Below are 26,948 nucleotides of genomic sequence, written 5' to 3' on the forward strand. Positions count from 1 at the left end.
TTCTGTTCCAGTGGGTGGGGGCATTTTTAGATTTTAAATGTTATAAAATAATTGTTTATATTTGTCAAGTATTAAACTATACTTAGTTTTTTTTCTCATTTTAAAGGTGTACTTCATCAGCAGTGTCACCTGGAAGATCATCAATATTTACCTCCACAATGCAGCGGACTGGGAGTGGAATGGAGTCGTACCACTGCACGACTGACCCTGTTACTTTACAGGGGAAAGGCATGCCACTTATACGGGACTTCAAGGCAGAGCGTCCTAGAACTGACAATGCTTTCATGCCAAAGCTTCCAGGTGGGGTAGCTGGAGACATTGGAGCTTCGCCTGCCAAAACTATGGACCATAAAACAATGCCATCACCAGCACCAAGTCCTGCTCACCACAGTAGCTCTGGACAGGGGAAGATCCACCGTTACCAGTTCCTGGATTTGCCAGCAACTTCAGCCAGTGAACATCACAGTAGAGAAAAGAATCTTAGCAAACCCATTTCTGTGCAGGAACAGGAACTTCGAGCACTCGGTAAGACTACCATGACAGCGGCCAACTTCATAGAGTCTATTATCATGCGTCAAATTTCATGCGATAAAGGGAAGCTAGAAAGAGGCCCTCTAAATACCGACTCTGCTAGTCATGGTAAGACTTTTAGGGAAGGGTGATTCAAGTTTGTGGCCATTTTTTAGGGGGAGGTGTTTTGTTAACTGCATGTTTCGGTGTTTGGCTTCAGCTTCCTGATTTTTAAAAAAAAAATCATTTGTATCCCAAATCATTTTTTTTTTCTGGTGCCTTTGAATTTTTGCTTCATTGGGCTCATCCAGTACACATAATATGCTGTTTGATTCCCATGTAATTAGAGGTTCATGTGGTCTGTATTAAACTGTTTTGAGACATAATACGACATCAGAGTGGCTAAGGCAGCTGGACTGCTTTCTGTGTACATTGCCCAAAGCAGGCATATGAAGGATGTCACTTTGAAGCAGTTGGCTCTTCTGTTAACTTTGGACTCGTTCATGACCAGAAACTTCTTACTAAGCAAAAGTACTTAATATGGTAGAACATTTAGTTTTAATATAATTTTACTGTATTGTGTGGGACTATTTCATAAATGAAAGGCCAGAATTGTGACAGATGTTTCTAAGCAACAGAGACATATTTCTCTCCGGAGTCTGCTGCTCTAGCCTTAATGGAAATTTAATGGAAACACGTGTCATATTTCTGGTCTTTCTTATTGCCCCATTCTTTCCAAAGGCACTGTAATGAAAGCTGCAGTGGTGCCCAGTAACAGCTGTGGAGTGTCCTGATCTGCTTAGGTTTTTTTAACTCGTCTGTTTTCTGTCTCTTTTGGTTGTTTTTGATTGCAGTAGAAAACTTCATCCATCTAACACAATGGATTGGATGACGAGTTGTTTTTCAGTTCTGTATTATCATGAGTGAGCATTTTTGGATGATGTTTTTAATGTGGCCTGAAATATATGTTTAATCTTATTTTTAATTTAATTTGCAGTAAACATTAGAGATCACACACAGAAAAACTGAGTGTGTAAAAATGAAATCATCCTTGGGCAAAGTAACCTTATCATGGAATGCACGTTTTGTTGCAGGACTACAATTAGAGATAGCTAAAATTAGCTGACTCCATCTGTAAGAGATACCACTGTATTATACAGCCTAAAACCAAGAACCACCAATACTTATAGTCAGCAATAGCTGGGGAAGGTTCTAACTTATATGCAGTGCACTAAAATTAGAAAAAAAAAATGAAACAAAAATCAAGGAAGGTCCTCCTGCTTATTTTTCCTTCCTTATCAGTAATTGAAAAAAAAAAAAAAAAAAAAAAAAACAATATTGTAATTTGTCATTTTCCAGAGATTCTGTACCCAGCAAATTCTTTTTAAGTTTAAGGCAGCCGTAGATACAATGTTCTGCAGAATCTAAAAGTCCATGTATCTGTGTGCGTTTTTATTTGTTAACCTTTGTAGGAAAGTGGTCCAAGTGGAATGTCTACAGGCTCACCCCGGGGAGAACAGATATAAATCAAATGACATCAAAAGCCTGATTCCAAAAAGTGACCCGAGTGGAATGTCTTCAGGCTCATCCCAGGGAGAACAGATGTAAATCAAATGAAATCAAAGGCCCGATTCCAAAAGACTTGCTGTTAGTTTAAGTGATCACTTACACTGAGAGCAGGTCTTTTAGAATTTGGCCCCCGGTGTATGCCTGTTTATAGATGGGCCTTACACAGAGATCCTTACACAGAGGTAAGTACTGAGAGCAACTCTTTTTGGAATCTGGCCACAGCATTCCAAAGGTATTGCACATAGGAAATCAATCTGCCATCAATAATGGACAGCAAATAGACAGCAGTTAGTAAGTTACGCATTTAAATAATAAGACAAAAATTGAGTACACAGTGTGATAGGCTAGAGTCCTCCTGTTATGCAAAATAATAAGATTAACATAACGGAAAGACACAGGCAGCCATATAAAATGTGTTACAGTAGTTGACAAATTAAGATTATAAAAGCTGTCAGCCAATCTTTTCTGTAGTAAATTCCATAAAGGCATTTGATGCCTCCAAATTCTTTGATCAGCACCAAGCACCATAAGTTTCCCCACTGTCTGTGTGATGTGTGAGACATCAGAGGAGAATGGGCCAGTCTTTATAGAAATACAGACGACGGCATCATTTTCCTTGCTTTGACTGGCTGTGTACCAAGGTGAGTAACATGAGGGAGATTCAGAGCGCTTTGGTTTATTCACGTGGGACTGCAAAAGCCATTATTACAGTTCTCTTGTCAAACAATGTCACTGACACAAGGTCATTAGACAGTACGCCTTCAAGTGTTGCAAATTTCCTTTAACTTGTTCCACAAGACAAAGGAACTTAATGTTAGTTGTTGTGATACAGTTTATAATGGAGTCCCATTTGTCTTGTATTTGTTTATTTTCTGGCATTAGGGAAAAGGAAACAGTGACTTTTGACATTCCTTTTTCATTTTTTATTGGTTGCTGTAAAGTTGCTGCCCCCATATCATGCCTCTAGCCATTTTCCTGAACATGTGATCCAAAGTAACTTTAGTAACTTGTTGGCCAGTAGTCCCTGCTGTGCTACTACTTCACTTTCCTGTAGTTTGTTGCATAATACAGGCCTTGAACTACTTTTTGGCCTTGAAACTTACATGCTTTCTTGTGGGATGTAGCAGCATAAAAAAGAAAAAGTTCATTCCTAATTCTAAGTTAAAATGAAAGTGGTTTGTTTTCAAGAAAATTGTAACACACAAAAATTTGTATCTCCACTCCATGCACACAGGGCTGGTGCTAGCATTTTGGGGGCCCTACCCACGAGAATATAAAAAGTAGGACTACATTGCTATCACACCCCCTTCCCTACTCTCCTTCACAGACCTAGTTAACCAACACAGGAATAACAAAAGATTCGTATCAGCCATATTCCTTGACCTTTCCAAAGCTTTTGATATGGTCTCTCACTCCATACTAATAAATACCCTCACCTCCCTAGCCTTCACCCCAAACACTATTGCTTGGTTTAAAAGCTACCTATCAGAACGACAACAAGCTGTCCAGTGGCAAGGAGCTTTATCATCTCTGCTCCCAACCACCATTGGTGTACCCCAAGGCTCCATACTAGGACCTCTTCTCTTCTCAATATTTACCAATAACCTATACAAAAGTAGCCTGCATGCCTCACTAATCCAGTATGCAGATGATTCCACCCTTATATGCTCAGCTCCATCCCTGACCTCCCTACAGCACCTCACCCAAGAGTCCTTCACCTCAGTAGAAAGATGGATAACTAACATACAACTTATCCTAAATCCTAATAAAACCAAACTACTACTTTTTACCCCAAACAAATCAAAAACAACTCCTGTCTTCTCCATCTCCTCCGCCAATGGTACTATCATCTCTCCCTCCCCTCACACCAAGCTCCTTGGCATTGAAATAGACAACAACCTCCACTTCAACATCCACATCTCTCAAACTATAAACAAGGTGCACAAAAATGGGTTCCTTATACAGGCAAAAGAACTTTCTAACTAATCAAGCTAAAGTCACCCTAGCTCAAACCCATCTCCTATCTACACTACTGTATGCAGCCCCAATTCTCACTCACATTAGGAAATCTGACCTAGACAAACTTGAGTCCTGTTATAACAGAATTGCCAAGTTTGCCAAAAACACCCCATTTAGAACCCATCACTGCATACCTCTCAGACAACTTCAATGGCTAGAACTGCAACAGTTGCTACTATATCACCAACTTGTTCTATCATATAACATCCTAAAACAACCCGATAAAATTCCTGCATTAAGGCATCTACTGACCCACCACACTCCAAATCGTCCACTCCGCTCATCCAACAAGTCACTCCTCACTATTACCTCAGCAAATAATACAGCAGGAAAATCTCTCTTTTCACACACTATAGCCAAAACTTGGAATAATCTCCCCCCATCTGTGACTTCTGCAGCTAGCACCACTCTATTCAAAAACTCACTTAAGGCCCATCTCACAAGTTCTTGGCTCTGTCCATGTATCACATAGACCACAATCTATTACCTTTACATCCAACTTCTATCTGTCTTTTCATGCCCAATAAATATATTTCCTCAAAATATTTTACATGAAAAACATGTACCTAATAAAATCTGACAGTGCTCTTTGCTAACTATATATATATACGTAAATTGCTTTTCTTTATTATTGCAAATGTCTACTCTTTTTCACTTCCGTCTAGAAATTTCTTGTTCAATAGATAATATTGCCTACATATTGTATTAGATGCTTATTTTCTGTAATGTGTTATCCTAATGTAACTGGAGCTTTTCTCCCCGGGCCTCCGCTGTAAATGGACCTTGTCCAGTCGGACCTTCCCGGTAAACAAAATTAAAATAAATAAAAATAAATAAATCAAGCTCATGCTGCACCATTTAACGATCACTGTATGGTGTTATTACAGTCAGACCATTAAAAAGACTTAAATGCCAAGGTACATAATGACTGGCATTTAGTACCAATGTTATATTATGACAAGTCGCTGTACCACAGCAAGGTAGCCACTCACAATGGTGCACACACACATATTGACTGGGGTGGCGCAATGGTGCAGCAGTTAACATTGTCGAGCAGCAAGAGCGTTCTTCGGTTCGATTCTTGTCTGGGGTGCCTTCTGTGTGGTGTCTGCATGTCCTTCCTGCGTTCCTGTGGGTTTCCTCTGGGTAATCTGGTTTCCCTCCCACATTCCAAAGACATGTGTCTGGAGCATTTCTCCCCGGGCCTCCACTGTAAATAGGGTCTGTCCTAGTCATTCTTTCCCTGTTAACAAATGTTGAATAAGTAAAATAAATTAAATTTAGTACCAATGTTACATTATGACAAGCCCCTATACCACAGCAAGGTATCCATGCAGAGAGGTACGCACACACACAGGTGCACATACTGACTGGAATTTAATACCAGTGATACATTATGACAAGCTTCTGTACCACAGCAAGATAGCAGCCACTCAGAGATGTACACACACACATTGACTGGGATTTAGTAGCAATGTTGTTATATTATGACAAGCCTCTGTACTGAAGCAAGGTAGCCAGTGCCACAGAGGTACACAGAGACACACACTGACTCCCACACACAGGACATAGACACACAATACAAAGACAGCACTACAGCAAGACTGAAGAGAGACGCCCACATAGACTTCCTCACACAGGGCAGAGACACAAGACAAACATCTACACAGACTCTTGCACACACAACATAGACACCCATACATGATGAAGACAGCACTACCAAAAGACTGAACATTAAGAATTTAAAATACTGGGCTTACGAACTAATAATGATGCTAGAATAAGATTTTGCAGTAGCATGCATTGTGTGACCCCAAATTTTTGATTAACATACCAAAACTAACAAACATCTGCACATTGTGCAACATTCTCACAGCCCCTACCGACCTCCTAACCTCTCAGCATAATTCCAGAGCCGAAAATAACTGCAGAACAAAGGTGTAACATACATCAAGGATAGTTACAAACATTGCTATGATAAACTTAGAAAGATATTAGAATAACAGGGTTTGCATTAACTTTCATTAATATAATCAGTACAATGTTCTTCGTGTTTCACTGTTGCAGTCTTCACATTTGGGTTATCTGCCTGCAGGTAGCCCTCAGTCAGCCTGAATACCAGAGTCTTGGGATTTCTGCATTGGATGCTGTTGCTCTTCCATGATGTTAGGTCGTCAGGGGTATAAAATTTGCAGCCGATGACATTACATCAGCTTATCATGCCGTGCAGTGTCCGAAGTAGAAGCAGTTCGCAAGTGCCAGTCGGCTGCCTCCTGAAATTTTTGTTTTTCGATTTTCAAACCTGAAGTCTTCTAAAAGATAAGTACCCCATTGGGGATAATTTTTTCTTGATCTAACCGATGTCAGAAAAAGTTAATAATTGTCTTGCCTGTGGAAAGCAAATACCTCACAGAGATTCTCATTCTTACTGCGTCACCTGTTTAGGTCCAGACCACGACGTTCCTCGCTGTCAGTTTTGTGCCTTGTTCAATGCCTGACTGTCCATCGGACTGTTTTTGTCACTAAATTCTTTCGCTCTTGTCCTCCGTAGTCTGAAATGGCTTTGATAAGCGATCCGACTACCGATGTTCCGAAAAAAAAGTAAGGATAAAGACAGAGACAGACCACATACGTCCAAAACTGCCGACGACGCTTTCCGTTAAGATAGTCGCCAGTCTGCCGGTACTCAGTGAGGCACTTTTGTAGCCCCTGATACCCTCTTCTACAGATTCGCAGGCCACTACTGTGACCCATTCGGAGTCCGGAATGTTGAGAGATGCTTCTTCGGCTATGGAACCTGCGGATGTCTCTACCTTGGATGGGTCTGGAGCTGCTGTGCAGGCACCGGCTTCTGAGGGTGTATTTAGGCCTTCCAATTTTCATATTAAACCAACAACTTTGTTTCAAACCAAAAATACCGAATTTCTCAGGTCCAGAGTTCAGACTATGCCTAGGAAACTGATGATCAAAGCGCTTTCTCAGGCCCACATGCCTGAAAAACAAATGCTTAGAATGGCTGAAGATCTTATTACTTTAATTAGGGGAAGTCAGCCTTCGCCCTCAAAAAGACAAAGAACTGATTTTCCTTCTGATTCTTCAGATCATGAGTCTGTTGACTCTGATCCTTCTGATTATGAGGACATACCCTTATCTACTTATGAGGATTCTGATGCAGAGGATTCCATTCCCTCTGCTTCCCCACTAGAAGATTTTTCTTTTGGTGAAACCCTGCATACCCTTAGAGAGCATTTCTGCTGGGAGTGCCAGGAATACCCACAGTCCAAAAAGAGACTCAGAGAATTTTTAAATGTGCCTCAGCACAGGCCTCTGGCTATCCCTCCTGTTCAGGAAATTGTAGCTGATGTCTTCTTGGAATCCAGCCTTACCCCTGATACTTTACCTCCAGCTCCCAGGAAACCTGACAGGTACTACAGAGTACCTGACTCCCACAAATTCCTCTTTAAGAATCCTACTGCAGATCCAGAGACCATTTCCCAAAACCTAAAGGCATTAAGGCTACAACAGCCAAAAACCCTACCCCTTCAGACAGGGACTTTAGGGCTTTAGACAGATGGGGTAAGAAGGTATACACCTCTGCTACTCTTGCCATCAGGGCTTTAAATTGCCAGTTTCATATGGTAAAGTATCAGCAACATATTATGGAGCTAAACAGAAAATGATGTTGATTCCTGATTGTGCAGAACATAAAGATTTACAAGAGTTAATGCATTCTGCTAACCAAGTTGGAAAACTTACTTTGCAATGTGGTTTTGATGCCTTAGAAGTATCTTGCAGGGCTGCTGTCACTGGGATTGTTCTTAGAAGGCATGCTTGGCTTAAGGAACAAATTTTGCCAGACCATGTGAAAGCAAAATTACTAGATGCACCATTAAACCAAGAACGCCTGTTTGGCAATAAAGCAGAAGAAGTCCTCAGAAAGATGGAGGAGTAAGCCAAATCTATGCAAACTGTTAAATATTTCTTACAGGTACAGCCACCTAGATTCAGTAGGCATTGGCCTTTTAAAAAAGTACAGTTGTGTACACTTACCATAAATGCAGATGTTCGAATGTATCCACTGTTGGCAGTCATCACATTTGGGTTATCTGCTTGTAGTAGCCCTCAGTCGGCCTGATTAACGAAGTCTTGGGTCTTGCTTCAGTTGCTGTCCCTTCTTCCGTGACGTCAGGTCATCAGGGGTATAAAACATGCAGCAGATGCCATTACATCAGTTTTTCTTGCCCTAGATGTCAGGTGCCCCCCTAATGGGAAGCAATTAAATCTATAAATAAACAAGGATATACCTCCAACAAAAAAGAAAATACACTAAAAAACTTTTGAGCATAGTAAGGGAGAGTAGAGGTATAGCCAAAAAAAGGAAGGGGGCTGGAGGCAGGGTAACCAGGACTGCAACAATGAATACACTCAAACATCTACATTTATGGTAAGTGTACACAACTGTACTATGTTCTTCATGTTTCATTGTTGCAGTCATCACATTTGGGTAGATTCCCAAAGCTGAGGATGGGAGGAGGAATTTAGATAGCATTAGGACCAACTATAAGGCCCTGCAAGACTGCAGTGGCAAAGTCAGCTCTGGATTTAGAGAAAATTGGCAGATGGTAATGCTTGGTGAAAGTATGTATTGAACACCAGGTAGCAGCTTCTAGGATGTCCCTGGTAGGGACACCTCTGAGAAAGGTTGTAGAGGTAGATGCAACCGTGGTTGAGTGGGGTCTGATCCCCAGTGGGATAGGTTTTCCATGGTGCTTGTAGCAGAAATGAATGCAATGGCCTATCCATTTGGAAATGGTTTGCTTTGAAATAGCCTTCTCCTCTGTCCCTGTAGCAAATGCCACCAGCAGTTGTTTAGATTTCCTTTGAGGTTTAGTCCTGTCCAAGTAGAATCTAAGTTGTCTGTGCACATCTAGGGAGTGCAGTATCCATTCCCCTTTGTTCTGTGGATTGGGAAAGAAGGTTGACAAATGAATGGACTGATTAGGGGCCACACTGGATACCACCTTGCCATGAAGGAGGGATTGGTCCTGAGGGACACCCTGTCCGCATGAAAGATGATGAAAGGCTCCACTGCCATAAGGGCCTGTAATTCAGATATCCTTCTTGCTGAAGTGATTGCTAAAAGGAAAGCTGTTTTCCAAGAAAGGAATGTTAAGTCTGCCATAGCAGCTGGCTCGAAAGGAGGAAGAGTGAGTTTCTCCAATACAAAGTTAAGGCCCCAGGCTGGAGTTGGAGCTCTCCTGGGTGGTCGTAAATTTTTGGCCCCTCCGAGGAACTGCTTCAGGAGTGGATGAGAGAAGAGGGGAGGTTCTGTGTTATAATGATCTGAAATAGCTGAGTTGTGAATTTTGTTGGAGGAGAAAGACATGCCCTTGTGAAGCATCTCAGTTAAGTATTGTAAAATCTGAGGTAAATTGGGCACTGCTGTGCTCATCCCTTGAGATTGGTTCCAGGCACAGAATCTTTTCCATTTTTCAGCTTAAGATTTTCTAGTACTAGGCCTCCTTGCCTCTAAAATGATATCCATCACTGGTTTACTGAGGGATGGTAAAGGAGAGATTAGGTAATTAGCCAGGCTGCTAGGTTCAGTGTGTGAAGCCGAGGGTGCAGAATCTGGTTCTCCTACTGAGCCAATAGAGTAGGAGTCTGAAGCAGGTGCCATGGAGCCAACAGTGACACACTGCGCAAGAGTGGGTACCAGTGTTGGCGTGGCTAGTCTGGTGCAATCAAAACTGTCCTTTGTTTGATCTTTAGTAGTACTTTGGACAGCAGAGGCAGAGAAGGAAAGGCATAAAGTGATAGGTTTTTCCAACTGAAGGACAGAGCATCCACTTTCCAAGCTTATTTGTGGGGAGTCCTTGTGCAAAATGTGTCCAATTGGTAGTTCTGGGGGGAGGCAAACAGGTCTATATCTGGGCTCCCCCATTTGCTTGTCAACATGTTGAAAATCCTTGGTTCCAGTTTCCACTCATGTGGGTCCATGAGGTTTCTGCTTAGTTCATCTGCCAGTGTGTTTAGTTTTCATGGCAGGAATTGAGCTTGTAGATGCACTTGGTAGCTCAGGGCTGTGCTCCACAATGCCATGGCTAGTCTGCAGAGGGGGTAAGAATGTGTACCCCCCTGCTTGTTTATGTACCACATAACAGTGGTATTGTCTGTCTTTACCATTAATTGTCCTGGAAGAATGTGGTCCAGAGCATTCTGTACAGCTAACATTTCTTTTTGATTGATATGCAGGTGCATTTGACTTGAGTTCCATTTGCCCTGAATGCACTTCCCTGCCAGGTTAGCCCCCCCATGCACAGTCTGATGCGTCTGTTGTTAGGGTTTGGGTTGCAGGGGGTAGTGTGAATGGTAGTCCCTTGGTGGCAGGCCTCTGCCCACCAAAGGAACTCTAGGCATAGGCAAGGTATGATAGGAATCATTGCTTCTAGATCCTGAGAATGTTGACACCATAGGGTTTTTAGATACCATTGTAGTTTCCTCATATGCAGTCTTGCATATGGAATTAGAAGAATGCAGGAGGCCATGAACCCTAATGCTTGTAGTATTTGCCTTGCATATAGCAGGGTTTTTGTGGCCACTTATTTGAAGTAGGTTGTCAAATGAATTTGTTTCTCTGGTATGAGGAAAGCCATCTGGGAAGTTGTATTCAAGCTTGCTCCCAGGAATATAATTTGTTGACAGGGTACCATGTGTGATTTCTTTTTGTTTATGGTGTACCCCAGACAAGTTAGCACCCTTTGTACAAAGGCCAGATGATTCAAACGTATGTCCTGGCTTTCTGCCTGAATTTGACAATCGTCCAGGTAAGGGTATATTTGAATATTTCTTTGCCTGCAAAATGCAATGACTGGAGCTAGGCACTTTGTGAAGACCCTGGGTGCAGTAGATAAGCCAAATGGCAGTGCAGAGAACTGCGTGTAGCCTGCTTTGAAGCATAGGTATCTTCTGCAAGATTCCCTGATTGGGATGTGCAGGTATGCTTCCTTTAAATCTAGTGTTGCCAACCAGGTATCTTTGCCTAGCATAGGAAGTAATTGGTGAAGAGTCAGCATCTTGAATTTTGGAATCTCCAAAAAGGTGTTTAGAGAAGAAAGGTCCAGGATAGGATGCCATGAATTGTCCTTTCTGGGTACCAGGAAAAGTGTCAAGTGGAAACCTTGTCCATTTTCTTCTTCTGGTACCAATTGAATAGCCCCCATGCTTAAGAGAGAAAGTGCTTGCTTTTGGGCCTCTGCCCACTAATTTTGGGGTAGATCTGGCCACCCGCTTGGTGTTGGTAATGTGTGGAAGTGAAATCTCTATCCCTGGGACACTATATTTAAAACCCATTTGTCCTGGGTAATGAGTTCCCAATTCTTTGCATGAAGAGCAATCTTTCCCCCCAAAGGGGCAGTCAGTTGAGAAGTGGTTGGAAGTTTTAAAAATAAGTCATTGAGACAGTTTACCTTAGGGGGGAGTTTTATTACTCCCAGATTTGGAAGTGGAGGCCCCCCACTGCTTAGTCCTGTGCGTACCGTGGGACTGAAGTCTGGGAGCTCTGCTGGATCTGGGCTTGGACTGAGAAGGTCTGGAAGAGGCAGGAAAGGACCAATTCTTGGAAGGCCAATGCCTACTAAACCTTGGAGGTTTTACTTGTAAAAAATCTTTAACAGTTTGCATAGATTTAGCTTTTTCCTCCATCTTTTTAAGAACTTCTTAGGTTCATAGGTTCATACTAGGCTATCTGCCCTAGGGCATTTATAAGCCTAGCCAGAATGTGTTTGGCTTTCGCCACCCATTTTAAATTTATTTTGCTATGCCCTTTTTCGAGGTTAGTATACTGTGCCTCTGTCTAACAGTGACACAGAAGTGATACCCGGGGTAAACCTACGATCTCCCATCCACTCATCAAGATTCCTCTTGAAGAGAGTCAAATAGGGACTCTGCCTAACCTGGACTGGGATTTTATTCCAGAGTGAAGGGAGCCTCTGGGTTATGAATCTGTCCCTCCAGCATGTCCTATTTATTTCAGTGCTGAGGTTCAAGTCTCTCGAGCGCATAGCTCAATGGGATTTGGATTTACTGAGGTGCAGCATGTCCATTAATTCCGGGTTGGACATGGCTTTATACGTCAGGCACAGATCGCCTCTGAACAGGCGGTATGCCACTGAGTAGAGCTGGAGTTTCTTTAACCGGGCAGCATATGGCATCTGTTTGAGCCCTTTGATCCTCTTGGTGAGGTACTTTTGGGGTCTTTCCAGTTGCTGCAGGTGTCTGGTAAGGTACATCCCAAAAGGGGCATTGTACTCAGTTATGGGCCTGATGAGGGATGAGTAAAGAGGCACAATGACCTCCCCTGATCTAGATGTGAATCCCTTCATGATTAGGTGGGCTATATAAAATGTTTTTCTAACCACTTTGGCCACGTGGTTGTCAAATGAGAGATTGCTATCAACTTGGGTCCCCAGGTCCCTAATTACTTCTTCTGTACTTAATGGATTACCACCTATGTGGTAATTTGTGGGCACTTTGTTTTTGCCAAAGGGGATGACTATACACTTTTTGGCATTTAGCGTGAGGCCATGGCTCTGGCACCAGTTGTCTGTTTCTATGAGACCCTTTTGGAGGATGCTTGTGTCAGCTGGAGAGTCGATTATGGCGCCCAGTTTGCAGTCGTCTGCGAACTTAGTTAGCCACAGTCCTTCCGTGTTGGCCTGTACCTCCGAGAAATATATACCGAACAAGAGAGGTCCCAGGACTGAGCCTTGTGGGACACCACTTGTAACTGGTTTGAAGTCTGACATGGCTCCAGCAATTCTAACCATGTGGGTTCTGTCCTTGAGCCAGTTTGCAATCCATCTAGTGACATAGGGGTTTATATTTAAGCTGGTGAGCTTATCTATAATGCCCGAGTGGGGTATTGTATCGAAGGCTTTTGCGAGGTCCAGGTAGGCTGTGTGGACCACCTTCCCCTCGTCGATGGCCTTGGTGACTGTTTCAAAGAAATCAACCAGGTTTAAGAGGCAGGATCTGCCCTTAACAAAGCCGAACTGGGTAGGATCCAGTGTCTGTAGGTCCCCAATATCTTTATTTATGAGGTCCATGATGATCCTTTCCATAGCTTTGCAGACCAAGCTAGTCAGGCTTATGGGGCGATAGTTTCCAGGATCCGTTGAGGCACCACCTTTATGGAGAGGGACCACTGTCGCTGTACGCCACTCTTTGGGCACATATCCTGTAGTAAGGCTGAGATTGAACAGTAGTTTTATGTTTGGGTTTAGCTCTTCTTGGAGTTCATGTAGGGCGCAGCCCGGGACACCGTCTGGTCCCATTGATGCTGTGTTTTTTGCTTTGGAGAGGGCGGCTCTTACCTGAGCATCTGAGATGTCAGGGGGGCAGCACTCTGCTGGGATAGATATTTGCCCTTTTGGTGGGGAGAAGTTTGCACTGAACCTGTCAGCTAGGATGTTGGCAAAGTCTGTGGGTTCAGTGTATTTTTTGTCATTTTGGACTAATTCTGAGCATATCTGGGAATTACCACCCAGGTTCCTAACATAACTAAAGAAAGCCTTGTGATTATCCTTAGTGTCCTGTGCAATTTTTCTCTCGAAGCTGGCCTTAGACAATTTTATGAGTGCCCGTAGTTTTTTGCTAATACTGGTCAGTGATGCCTTCCCTTTTTGGGATTTTGCTCTATCATTTAGTAGCTTCCTCCTTCTATTGTATAGTTTGTTTATGGCTAGGGTCCACCAGACAGGACGTCTGCCTTTGGAGGATTGGGTCTTGGTTTTATTAGGGATCGCATGATCCATGCATTCCTGAAGGTGTTCATAGAATGCGTTTATAAAGGATTCTGCAGTCTGGGCCGTATTTTCCACAGGCCCGGGGGCTTTGAAGGATTCGACCTCGGTTTTGAGGAGTGTGAAATTTGCTTTAGAGAAGTTTTTCACTGTGGTTTTCTGGGCAGGGGGTGGGGTCGAGATGTGAATATCCAGTGAGATTAGTTTATGGTCTGATCTTACCAGTGAGGGATACACTTTTGGTCTGGAGCATAGAGTCCCCATGTTGGTGATGATCAGGTCCAGTATGTTTTCCCCTCTTGTGGGAGTGGTAACAAGTTGTTCCATAGCATTTGAGTTTATAAATTCTAGGAACCTTTGGGCTAGGTGTTGGAGCTAGAGTAATGCTCCCAGTCTATGTTTGGGTAGTTGAAGTCGCCCAATATAATGGTGTTTGGATAGACCTTCATATTTTCCAGTGTTCTCAGGAAGGCCGAGTGGGGTTCTTGGGTTTGGGAGGGTGGTCTGTAGCAGGCTATAAACTGGAAGGCAGTTTTACCCACTGTTAGTTGCACATGGATAGTCTCTGATGCTTCGTGCTTTGCCACCAACCTGGAGGTGTGGGTATCTTTGATGAATATCAATACTCCCCCTCCTTTTGTGGTTCGGTCCAAGTTTTGGGGCCGAAAAGCATGGTATGAGGTATAACCTGGTAGTGCTGGGGTGCTCTCGGGAGCCCTGAAACAGGTTTCTGTTACTGCACAGATATCGATGTTCCCATGCTAAGGAGAGTTTCGAGTGCATGCATCTTGAGGTTTAGACTTCTGGCGTTGAGTAGCATTACTCTTAGTTTCTTATCCCTTGTGATACCTATGGAGGTGGGTTTGTCTTTTGAGCCTTGCCTAAAAAAGGCACTATGGGGGTAGCAAGAGCCTTTGCCAATATCCGAAAGCCCAGGGTTGACAGGTGCAAGCCGTCCCTAGCGAAGCATCATGGCTTGTCGAGCATATCATCCCAAGCTGACAGGCATTGGATCCCCTTTGAATGACACCAGTACTTAGGCCAATTGTTGAAATTGATCATCTTGTCTTCATATTGTGGCATCATTCTTGGTGAGGGTAAGATGCTACTCAAGGTCAGGGTCATACCGGCCTGGGCTACATGCTCAGAGAGCTCCTTTATGTCTCTTTTCATGTAGTCCAGGGAGGTACGTCTCAGGTCATTCACACCAGCATGGACAATGACTGAGTCATATTTGTACTTGCCTTGGAGTGACCTGAGTGCTTGTGTTATGTGGCGGATCCTAGCGCCCGACAGGCTGCTCACCGTGACCCTCTCCTTGTTCAGCCTGGTGAGCGGGACGTCAGTGTGCCTGACGATAGAGTCACCAATTACAAGTGTATCAGGTGTGTTGTTTAGTCTTAAGGGCTGTGACTGTTCGGCACACTGGCTTTGTGAGATATGTGTTGCACGTGTTTTGTTTTGGGGTAGCGGTTGCTTGGGTGTCTGCTTTGGAGGTCTCTGCTGCTTCGGCAGATCTTTACTTAGAGCCTCCGAGTATGTTTTTGTGTGATTATGTGTTTGGTTTGCTGTCGTGGTAGGTCTATGTGAGACTGGAATTGTAGTGAGTGTGGTTTCCTTCTCCTCCTGACTGGTTATGCCAGTACTGAGTTGAGAGAGCTTAGCCTCCAGTTTGGCTATATGGTTGCATCTCCCACATGTGTTGGAATTTGTTGGGAGGAGGAGAGGGTTGTCTGTGTACATGAGGCAGTTGTAACATTGCCTCAAGATTCCCAGATTCACCAGCTGGACCGGAGAGGAGATTGACAACTGACCTTTGGACATGCTAGAGTAATATTGGGAATTCCTTAATAATTGAAAACAAGGGCCAGTGGGGAGTGAGGGTGTAGTGCTTTTAATTTTTAGTGCTGACTTATATAATTGCTTTAGTGAGCAAGTGCCAGGTAACTTAAATGCAAAAATGACAAACAGTAACTTTCTTTCAAGTGAAACAAGGAAATAAGTACAGTAAGCAATGCAGATATCACTAGTGATCCACAGAAGCGCTGAGAAGCCGCATATTAGGTGGAATTAACATTCCAGGGAAATAACAAGCAAACAAACAACAAGCATATAAACAAAGCTAGATTCAGCAGGCCTGGATCTAGTCTATGCTACAGCAAACAAGGTGTACCAATTTCAGTAAGATACAGTTCAAATATTCAGGCACTATAAACCTTTAACCAGAAATTCCCAGCTCAGAAGGGCAGAGTCCAGCCTCTTCTCCTACAAGAGTGCAGACCACGAACCTTCGTAATGTAAAATAACTGGCCTGAAGCCCAAGTGCTTAAACCAGAACTAATACACTTTAAGAATAACAGACACTGGGCTCTCAATCAGCAGTTCCCAACTTAGAAGGATGAAAACTACTTCTGCCTTGTTGTCAAACAGGTGGTCCAGGTTTAAGGGAGCATCCAGTAATTTTGCTTTAACATGATCTGGCAAGGACTGCTCCTTAAGCTAAGCATGCCTTCTAAGTACAGACCCAGTAACAGCAGCCCTGCAAGATGCCTCTAGTGAATCAAAGCCACATTGCAAAGTATGTTTTCCAACTTGTTCAGCTGAATGCAGTAAATCCTGTAAATCCTTATTTTCAGCACAATAAGGAATCAACATCATTTTCTGTTTAAGCAGTCCAGTAATATGCTGCTGATACTTTAACATATGAAACTGACAGTTTAAGGCCCTAATGGCCAAAGTTGCAGAAGTGTATACCTTCTTACCCCATCTATCCAGCGCCCTGGATCTCTATCAGAGGGGGTAGGATTTTTGGCAGTAGTAGCCTTACTGCCCTTGGGTACCTGTGAAATAGTCTTAGGATCCTCAGTAGGATTTTTGAAAAGGAACTTGTGAGAGTCAGGGACCCTGTAATACCTATCATATTTTCTGGGAGCAGGAGGTAAAGAGTCAGGGGCCAAGCTAGATTCCGAAAAGGCATCATCAACAATGTCTAGTACAGGAGGTGTGGCTAAAGGCCTGTGCTGGGGCAGGAGTAAGAAATCCCTAAGCCTCTTTCTAGAATCAGAGAAATCCTGACTTTCCCAGCAGAAATGCTCCCTGAGAGTATGCAAGGTTTCACCAAAAGAAAAATCCTCTGGGGTGAAGCAGAGGGAATAGAGTCCTCTGCATCAGAATCCTCATAGGTAGATAAGGGTAAATCCTGGTCATCAGAGGAAACAGAAAATTCAGTATCCTGGTCAGAAGTATCATAGGCAAACTCAGTCCTAAGTCTCTTAGAGGGGGAAGGTTGGCTTCCCCTGATTAAAGTAATAAGGTCTTCAGCCATTCTTATCATTTGTTTTTTAGGCATAGCGGCCTGACCATATAGTCTGGGCGTCACTTTTCTAGGCATGGTTCGAGTTTTAGGCCTTGAAGAAGAAGATGGCGTCGGTTTAATACGCAAGTCAGTAGGCCTGAATACACCCTCAGAAGCCAGTGCCTGCACAGCGGCTCCAGACCCATCCAAGGTAGAGACATCCACAGGTTCCACAGTTGAAGCATCTCGCGGCATACCGGGCTCCAAATGGGTCTCAGTAGAGGCCTGCGAATCTGAAGTAGCAGGTATCAGGGGCTGCAAAAGCACCTCACTCAGTACTGGCGAACTGGCGACTGGCTTAGGAGAAGCGTTGTCGGCAGCTTTGGACCTAGGCGGCCTCTCTTTCTTTATCTTTGCGTTTTTTTGGAATGTCAGTAGTTGGATGTCTTACCGAAGGCATATCAGGATAATTGAACCGAGCACCAAAATATTTAGAAGCGAAAATATACCGACGACGGATAGTTCATGGTTTAAATAAGGCACAAAACCGACAGCAAGGTACATCGTGGTCAGGGCCTAAGCAAGGAATACAGTATGAATGAAAATCTTTATGAGGAATTTGCTTTCCACAAGTAATGCAATTATTTACTTTTACTGACATCGGTTTAGAGCAAGAAAAAGTTTCCCTAATGGGGTACTTGGCTTTTAGTTGAAGACTTTGGTTCTGAAACTCGAAAATGAAAATTTCAGGAGTCGGCCGACCGGCACTTGCGAACTGCTTTTGCTTTGGGCACCACACGGCAAGAAAGACTGATGTAATGGCATCAGCTGCATGTTTTATACCCCTGATGACCTGACATCATGGAAGAAGGGACAGCAACCGACGCAGGACCCAAGACTTTGTTAATCAGGCCAACTGAGGGCTACTTCAAGCAGATAACCCAAATGTGATGACTACAACAGTGAAACACAAAGAACATCTGCTCCTTTCCAGTCCCTCCCAGACCTTCTCAGTCTAAACCCAGGGGCAGCAGACCACCAAGATTACAGTCTCAGGGTTACGCACAAATCTAAGCAATGGAGTGCTCCCACCTCTAAAACAGGGAGTAGTGAGCCACTATCCTCTGGTAAAGTCTCGCAATGACTTATCCTTAACCCTTCCAAGCCTTGCCCAAGTACTTGCACGCTTAGGACGAAAACTTGCCCTGCATGCAAAAAACGGGACTACATCACCCAGGACAGATGGGTCTTGAACATTGTATCCTAGGGGTACAGATTCTATTTCCACTCACTGCCAACCCCAAGCGGATGGCCAGACCTCCCCACAAACCAGTGGGCAGAGGCCCCAAAGCAAGTACTTAATCTTCTGAGTATTAAGGCTAGTCAGCCTGTCCCAGCAGAGCAAAGGGGACAAGGGTTTTACTCAAGACTGTTTCTGGTACCCAGAAAAGAAACCTCTTTGCGCCCTATCCTGGATCTGTCTATTCTCAACACCTTCCTGGTAGTTCCAAGGGTCATAATGCTTACTCTCCAACATCTGCTTCCTATGCTAGCTAAGGACCCCTGGCTAGCCACCCTAGACTTAAAAGAAGCTTATCTGTACATCCCCATAAGCGAATCTTGCAGGAAATATCTACATTTCAGAGCCAGCTCAATGCACTATCAGTTCTCTGCACTTCCCTTTGGCTTATCTACTGCGCCCAGGGTATTCAAAAAATGCCTAGCTCCAGCCATTGCATATTGCAGGCAGAGAAAAATTCAAATTTACCCATACTTGGACGATTGCCTGATTCAGGTGGACAGTCAAGAATTACTACTCCAGCACCTGACATTTGTAAAGAGACTTCTTACTTCACTGGGGTACACCATCAGCGAAAAAAATCACATCAGGTACCCAGCCAACACATTGTATTCCTGGGAGCAAGCTTGAACACAACTTCCCAGATGGCATTCCTCACTCCAGAAAAACAAATTTATTTGACAAACTACTTCAATCTACTGGCCACCAAAATCCAGCTATCTGCAAGAAAAATACTGCAAGCCATAGGATTCATGGCCTCTTGCATTCTACTAATTCCATATGCAAGACTGCATATGAGGAAACTTCAGTGGTACTTAAAAAGTTTTTGGTGTCAACATTCTCAGGACCTGGAAACAATGTTTCCTATCATTCCTTGCCTAAGGGCAGAGTTCCTTTGGTGGGCAGAGGCCTACTTCCACAACAAAGGACTCCCTTTCACTCAACCCCCTGCTGCCCAAACCCTAACAACAGACCCATTAGACTATGCATGGGGGGCTCAAATGGCAGGACAATGTATTCAAGGAAAATGGAGCCCAAAGCAAATGCACCTACATATCAATCAAAAAGAAATGTTAGCTGTGCAGAATGCTCTGACAGCCTTCAAATGCCTTATTTTTCCAGGGCAACTGTTGATAAAGACAGACAACACCACAGTTATGTGGTACATAAACAAGCAGGGGGGTGCCCATTCCTACCCACTCTGCATGTTAGCCATGGCTCTGTGGAACACAGCCTTGAGCAACCGAGTGCACCTGCAAGCACAATTACTGCCAGGCAAACTAAACTCACTGGCAGACGACTTAAGCAGAAGTGTAATGGACCCACACGAGTGGAAACTGGAACCCAAATCATTCAAGCTTCTGATCCACAGGAGGGGGGCACCAGAGGTGGACCTCTTTGCTTCCCCTCAGAACTATCAATTGAGCAAATATTGCACCACATCTCCCCACGCCAAGCATGGAAAGTGGATACTCTGTCCTTTACATGGGAAAACCTCTCAATCTATGCCTTTCTCCCTCTGCCCCTTCTCTCGAAGGTTCTACTAAAGATCAAACAGGACAAGCCAAGGACAATCCTGATTGCACCAGACTGGCCACGCCAGCACTGGTACCCACTTTTTCGCAATCTGACAGTGCTGCCACCATGGCAGCTGCCTCAGACCCCCTCCCTGCTGTCCCAGCAGGAGGGACAGATTTTGCATCCTCCGCTACAAACCCTGGACCTAGCAGCCTGGTTCGTCCCCTGAACTCATCACCAGCAACCCTCAGTAAACAAGTGGTGGATGTCATCCTTGAGGGAAGGATGCCTAGTACTAGAAAATCCTATTCAGAAAAGTGGAAAAGATAACGTTCTTGGAGCCATTCCCAAGGAATGGACACAACTGTGCCCAGCTTCCTTCAAATACTAAATTACCTAACAGAACTGCTCCACAAAGACCTCTCCTTCTCTTCAGTTAAGATTCATGCCACTGCCGTCTCAGCTCATTACAATACTGAGTCACCCCTCTTCTCATATCCTCTGGTGAAACAGTTCCTGAGAGGAGCCAAAAATTTAAGAGCCCCCCCAGGAGAGCTCCCACTCCAGTCCTGGGACCTTAACTTTGTATTGGAAAAACTCACATTTCCACCCTTTGAACCTGCTGCTTCAGCAGAGTAAAAGTTCCTCTTCTGGAAAACAGCCTTCCTTCTAGCCATCACTTCAGCAAGAAGAGTGTCTGAATTGCAGGCCCTTATGGCAGTGGAACCCTTCATTATCTACCATGCGGACAGGGTTTCCCTCAGGACTAACCCATCATTTATTCCCAAGGTGGTTTCCAGTGTGGCTTTAAACCAATCCATTCATTTGCCAACCTTTTTTCCCTAATCCTCAGAATAAAGGGGACAGGATCCTGCACTCCCTGGACGTGCACAGGCAGCTTAGGTTCTGTCTGGACAGGACTAAACCTTTCAGAAAATCTGACCAGCTGCTAGTCAGCTTTACTACAGGGGCAGATAGCAAGGACATTTCAAAGCAAACCGTTTCTAAATGGATAGCACACTGCATCCATTTCTGCTACAAACACCATGGGAAACCTACCCCACAGTGAAGAAGAACACATTCCACTAGGGCTACATCAACCTCTACAGCATTTCTTAGGGGAGTCCCTACCAGGGACATCCTGGAAGCTGCAACCTGGGGTTCTGTACACACCATCACCAAGCGTTACCACTTAACTATCTTTTCTAAATCCAGAGCTGGATTTGCCACTGCAGTCTTACAGGGCCTGTTTGCCAGCACTAATGCATCTTGACTGCCTCCACCCATCCTCAGCTTTGGGAATCAACCCAAATGTGATGACTGCAACAGTGAAACACAAAGAACATAGTACAGTTGTGTACACTTACCATAAATGTAGATGTTCGAATGTATTCACTGTTGCAGTCTTGGTTACCCTCCCTCCAGCCCCCTTACTTTATTTATTTATTTATTTATTTATTTACAGTTGGTTAACCAGGATAGTCCATTGGGCCAGAAGAGCCCGTTTTCAATGGAGTCCTGGGGAGAAAAGCTCCAACATAAAGATTACACAAGAGATAGCAACAATTTACAATTTACTATTCTAGTTCTAAGAGATAACTAAAGTTACTGTGGTTAAATAGACAAAATTTTTTTTTTTTTTTTTTTTTTTTTTTTAGAACACTGTACTAGTAAGTCCATGTTTTCAGAAGATAAAAATAGTAGGATTAGATGAAAGTGGGAGGTTGAATTGATGTAGGTAGGAAGTAGATAGTTGGGAATAGGATGTTGGTTACTAGATGTGAGAAAAAAATGGAAGATGGTGTTTGAAGTATGTGAAGTGGAAGACGGAAGGGGATGGAGAATAAGTTAAGAGGGGTGGGAGCAGGAACATTCCCATGCGGATGTTAGGTGTGAGTAAAGTGATTTTTTAAAGGATGGGAGGCTAGTGATGGTACGAATGGAGGGAGGGAGGGTGTTCCATAGGCGTGCAAGGGAAAAGGATAGTAGGTTTTGTCCTGGGGGGCGAAGGGGTTTATACACTTCAATTAGGTATTGATTGCTAGATCTGAGGAGTCGTTGTGGGAGGTGCATTTTAAAGGTAAAGGAGAGGGAGGGACAAAGGGAGGGTTGGTGAATGAGTTTATGTGCATAGGTGAGCTGAATATAGGAGAGGTAGTTGGGAAGTTCTAGCCAATTGAGTAGGTGGAGAGGTAAACAGTGATGGGATGATTGTCTGTTGTTAGTGGGGAATTTGGCTATTTTTTAGTAAGAGGACAGTTTTGATATGAGAGTAGATTGTAGGTTTGTAAGGAGAGGGGCACCATAAAGAAGGGAGGGTAAGAGAAATGTAGTAGAGAGAGTGAGCTTAGTAGCTGAAGTGAGGTATCGGTTGTGTCGGTAGAGCATACCAAAGATGGGAATTGAATTTAAGCTTGTCATCAATCTGGACTCCTAGTAGTTTAGTTTCAGGTACCAGCTCAAGAGGTGTATTATTTTGGTTGGTGACAGAGAATAGATTTCTGTCTGTGGTGCTAGATTTGGAGGGGGTGAATATCATAAGTTTTGTTTTTGATGTGTTGAGGGCTAGATGATTGTCTTTCATCCATTGTTCAGTGGTGGAGAAGGCATTTTGAGTTAGTTGTAAGAGAGTTGTGATGGATGGGGCAGAACAGATAATTGTAGAATCATCTGCGTATTGAATAATGTTAGCATAAGGAATGGATAGGAAAAAGTCGTTGATGAATATATTAAAGAGCAGGGGACCCAGTATGGAACCTTGTGGGACACTACTGGGGGTGTTGAGGAAACAGGAGGTAGCTTTTTTCCATTTGACAGCTTGTTGCCTGTTGGAGACGTAGCTGGTGAACCAGTTGAAAGATGATGGAGAAAGGTTTAGGTTAGATAATTTAGTAAGTAGTAAGTTATGGGAGATGGTATCGAAGGCCTTAGAGAGGTCAAGTAGGATGGTAGAAACTGTAAGACCAGAATCTCTAGCTTTATTTACTATTTCTAGGAAAGATAGGAGGGCGGTCACAGTGCTGTGATTGGGTCTAAAGCCGTGTTGGGTGGGAGTTAATAAGTTGTTGTCCAGGAGATAGGGAAGGAGTTGAAGATGGATACATTTCTCGAGGAGTTTTAAGATCGGAGAGAGAATGGCAATGGGCCGAAAATTGGAGATGCTAGTATCTGTGCCTCCTTTGTGGAGGGGAATGATGAAAGCCTTTTTCCAGAGTTGTGGAACAAGTCCTTCTTGGATAGACCGGTTGATTAGGATGCTTATTGGGAAGGCAATGGCTTCGGCAGCTATACTGAGGAAGTACTTCTCTAAACATCTATCTATTCTTTTTTCCTTGGCCATATCTTGTAACATTGGTATTTACTTTCTACTGGGAGTGTTCCACACCATGTAATTGCTTCCTATTGTGGAGGTTCCTAACATCTGGGGCAAGAACAAATTATGTAATGGCGTCGGCTGCATGTTTTATACCCCTGATGACCTGACATGGAAGAGCGTCAGCATCCGATGCAGAAATCCCAAGACTCTGGTATTCAGGCCGACTGAGGGCTACCTGCAGGCAGATAACCCAAATGTGATGACTGCAACAGTGAATACACTCGGACCGTCTACATTTATGGAAAGTGTACACAACTGTACTTTCTGCAGAACTCTCATAGCCCCCCCCCCCCCCCAAGGTCTCAGCACAATTCTAGAGGAGGTAACAACAAAATAAAAAAACAAGACAAGAACATAACAGTAGGGATTTAAAACACTGTGCTTATGAACTAATAAAGATCGTAGAGTAACAGATTTTTCCAGTAGCATGCATTGAGTGAATCCACATTTTTGATGAGCTACAGACCAAAAATACAGATCAAACATCCAGCCATTGTACAACATTCTCACTGCCCCTACCCCTCTCCTAACCTCTCAGCATTACAATTCCAGACAAAGCCCAAAAAAACTGCAAAACAAATCATAACATCAGGGATAGTTTAAAACTTTGCTGTGATCAACTACAGTCATAGAACAGGGTTGGCATTGGCACGCATTAAAACATCAATACACTCTGCAGAATTCTCACAGCCTGTACCCCCCCCCCCCCTGTGTCTTAGCACAATAAATTTGGATGAAGTGAAAGCAAAATCAAAGCACAAAGGTGTAACATTAAAAAAACAATGCACTTATGAGCAAACAAAGATGCTGGACTAACAGATTTTACAGTAAAATGCATTTCATTGCACCACATGTTTTAATGAAAAGAGACAAATATCAGGCAAACATCTGAACATTTTGCAACATTCTCACAGCCGTAACCCCCCCTACCAACCTCTCAGCACAATAACTCCGGACAAAACAAAAAAATGATCATAGAACAAAGGCGTATCGTCAGGGATAGTTGTAAACATTGTCGGTATACACAGTACTAGTATAACAGGGTTTGCATTAGTATACATTAAGACAATAGCTGTCCATTCTGGAACATTCTCACAGCCGCTAACTTCCCTCCCAACCTTTCAGCACAGTAAATCTGGACAGAGGAAAAAATGACCATAGAACAAAGGTGTAGTATCAGCCATAGTTGTAAACATTGCCGGTATACACAAAACAATAGTAGCAGAACAGGGTTTGCATTTGTATACATTAAACATTTGTACATTTTGCAGCATTCTCACAGCCACTATCCCCCACTACCAATATTTCAGCACAATTGTACACAAAACAAAAATACATTAATGAATATTCTTATGCAAGACTAGCTAAAAAAATACATCAAATCTGGGCATTAATTACGGACAAGCCTCCCTTCCTCAGTATCTTAACAGAAGAATTCTAGGCAAAGGTAAAATAAAACTGTTATAACCACAGTCCCTTATCCCCCAATCATCTTGGCACAAGAACTCTGCACAAAGAAAGTAAAATAATCCTCTCCCTAGGTTTCCTCGCCCCCCCCCCCCCGGCAAAAAATAAAGTTAAAAATAAACCCAGCAAATTACCTTTCTTGCAGTTGATAGCAGGCTGCTACTAATCCTCTGCTTGCTTCTTCTACACAGAGACCAGACCAGTTCAGCCCTTTTAAATTGCCCTTAAAAGGACAGTTTTTTTCAGATCTTTTAGAAGTTGCCCTTACAAGGGCAGTTAGAAATACAGCTCCTTTACTGGGCCCATGATCGCTCCAGGAAAACTTGAATCCTCCATCTGTTCTGACACCATACCTCTCAACCTCTTAGTGCGAAAAATCTGGACAAAGCCAAAAATAATGGGGGTACAATGGCTTAACATACCTCTCAACCTCTGAGAGCAAGACATCTGGACAAAACAATAAATGAAAGTGGGACAAAGGACCAAAATTAGGGATAATTTTTAAATATTGCAGCTTTTCTCCTTGGGTCTCTGCTGAAAACGGGTCTCATGACTCAGCTGGACTAACCCGGTTAACAAATATTAAATAAACAAATAAATAAATATTGCTCTTACAAACTTAGAAAGTTGATAGAATAACAGGTTTTGCATTAGCATGAGTCTTCTAAAGAGTATAAAGTCTGAAACTTAAATGTTTATCATTATTTTCTAACTTCAGTCTTTAATGATTTGTTAACTAATTTGCCAGAAAACCACAGTTTTATGGAAAATGGACCAAAAATATGAAGCAAAAATCTGGACATTCCTCGAAAGTCTGTACATTTGAGAAGTTAACTTTTTAAGTATTACTTATATAAACTTACAAATTTGCTAGAATAGCAAACTTTGCTTTAGCTTACATTTTTCTGAAGGATATGAAGTCTGAAACTTAAATGTCTGCCATTATTTAGTGACTTCAGTACTCAATGATTTGTAAGAAAACCACAGATTTTATGAAGAACAAACCAAAAATATGAAGCAAAAATCTGGACATTCCGCAAAAACCTGAGCAGTTGAGAGGTCTGCCTCATGCTGATAATTCACAGAACTGACCCAACAGACCACCGATTACAGCACAGCCAATCAGGAAACTAGAACTTACTTCCATGACTGCTGCAGCCAATTAGGTTCCTTGCTTCATTGAAGTGGACCTGACTGAGTGCAGCTTACAGGCAAGCTTTTCAGGAGAAAAAAAAAACGGAGTCACGCAATGACATTTTACAGCCTTGAGATTATCTAGAAGGGGCCAAGGAAGGCGCGGAAGAGACAGAGAAGCCCACGGCTGCTTTATGTGTGGCCCTCATATGCAGGGAGATAATCGGGGGCTCCCTGTGGCTGCAGGTTCGGTGGGGACCTAATGCCAGCTATGCAGTATATTCCACTTGCATGATGCTTTTTAGTTAGAGATACAAAAATGGTTTCTAGGGATTCTTGGTCCTCTACTCTACTAGCTGATCTTTATTTACCAGTTGTTATTTCCAAGTTTGCCATGTATGAATGGTGGCCATCAGTTGTAAACACAACTGCTTAGTCACATTCAATAGCGTAGCTAAGGTGGGGTGAGAGGGGCAACTGCCCCTGGCGCAAAGTGTTGGGGGGGGTGCAATCAGCCAATCACAATCTCTCTTTAATGTAATATCAGCTTTTATGACAGCAGTTTTCTAATAAGCATACATTAAGAGCCCCAAAGTAAGCTTGCAAGGCAGTCTTCTTTGTCAGCAGTTTTAATGATTGTACACTGAGCTAGAGTAGTGAGATTGATTTGTTGTCTTGGTTACTGTTTAACAAAAGAAAGGGACAGGGAGAGGGGTTATAGCATCTCAGATCCCAGGATGCAGTTTGAGTCTTCTGAACGTTATTGCCACCTAGTGGTTCTCCTCAGGAGAAGCTTTACAAGCAGTTTCAGTAGATCTACTGCTCCACTGCAATAATGTAGTATCACTGTGGGGAAAATGTGTTACAGCTGGTGCAGGGTTAATTTTTCCTGTTTTTTATTTCCCCTCAGTGCCTGGCTCACTTCACTCTGGGCAGAAGTAGCTATTTCTAGCAATT

The 26,948-nt window shown here is 43.2% G+C and overlaps 1 protein-coding gene across 8 annotated transcripts in view; it reads left to right on the forward strand.

The window, feature by feature from the left end:
• Positions 1-26,948, forward strand: part of NCOR2 (nuclear receptor corepressor 2) — a 3,277,114-nt gene that overhangs the window by 2,983,740 nt on the left and 266,426 nt on the right. For 7 of the 8 annotated variants that reach the window (XM_044068530.1, XM_044068534.1, XM_044068532.1 and 4 more), the window contains one exon: positions 107-639. In XM_044068530.1, coding sequence (XP_043924465.1) covers positions 107-639 — 533 coding nt within the window. The remainder of the gene's footprint in view (positions 1-106; positions 640-26,948) is intronic. The other variant, XM_044068533.1, reaches the window with a different exon arrangement.

This window comes from Protopterus annectens, chromosome 4.part0 (genome assembly GCF_019279795.1).
Source record: "Protopterus annectens isolate FY-2018-M chromosome 4.part0, PAN1.0, whole genome shotgun sequence".
Lineage (NCBI taxonomy): Eukaryota > Metazoa > Chordata > Ceratodontiformes > Protopteridae > Protopterus > Protopterus annectens.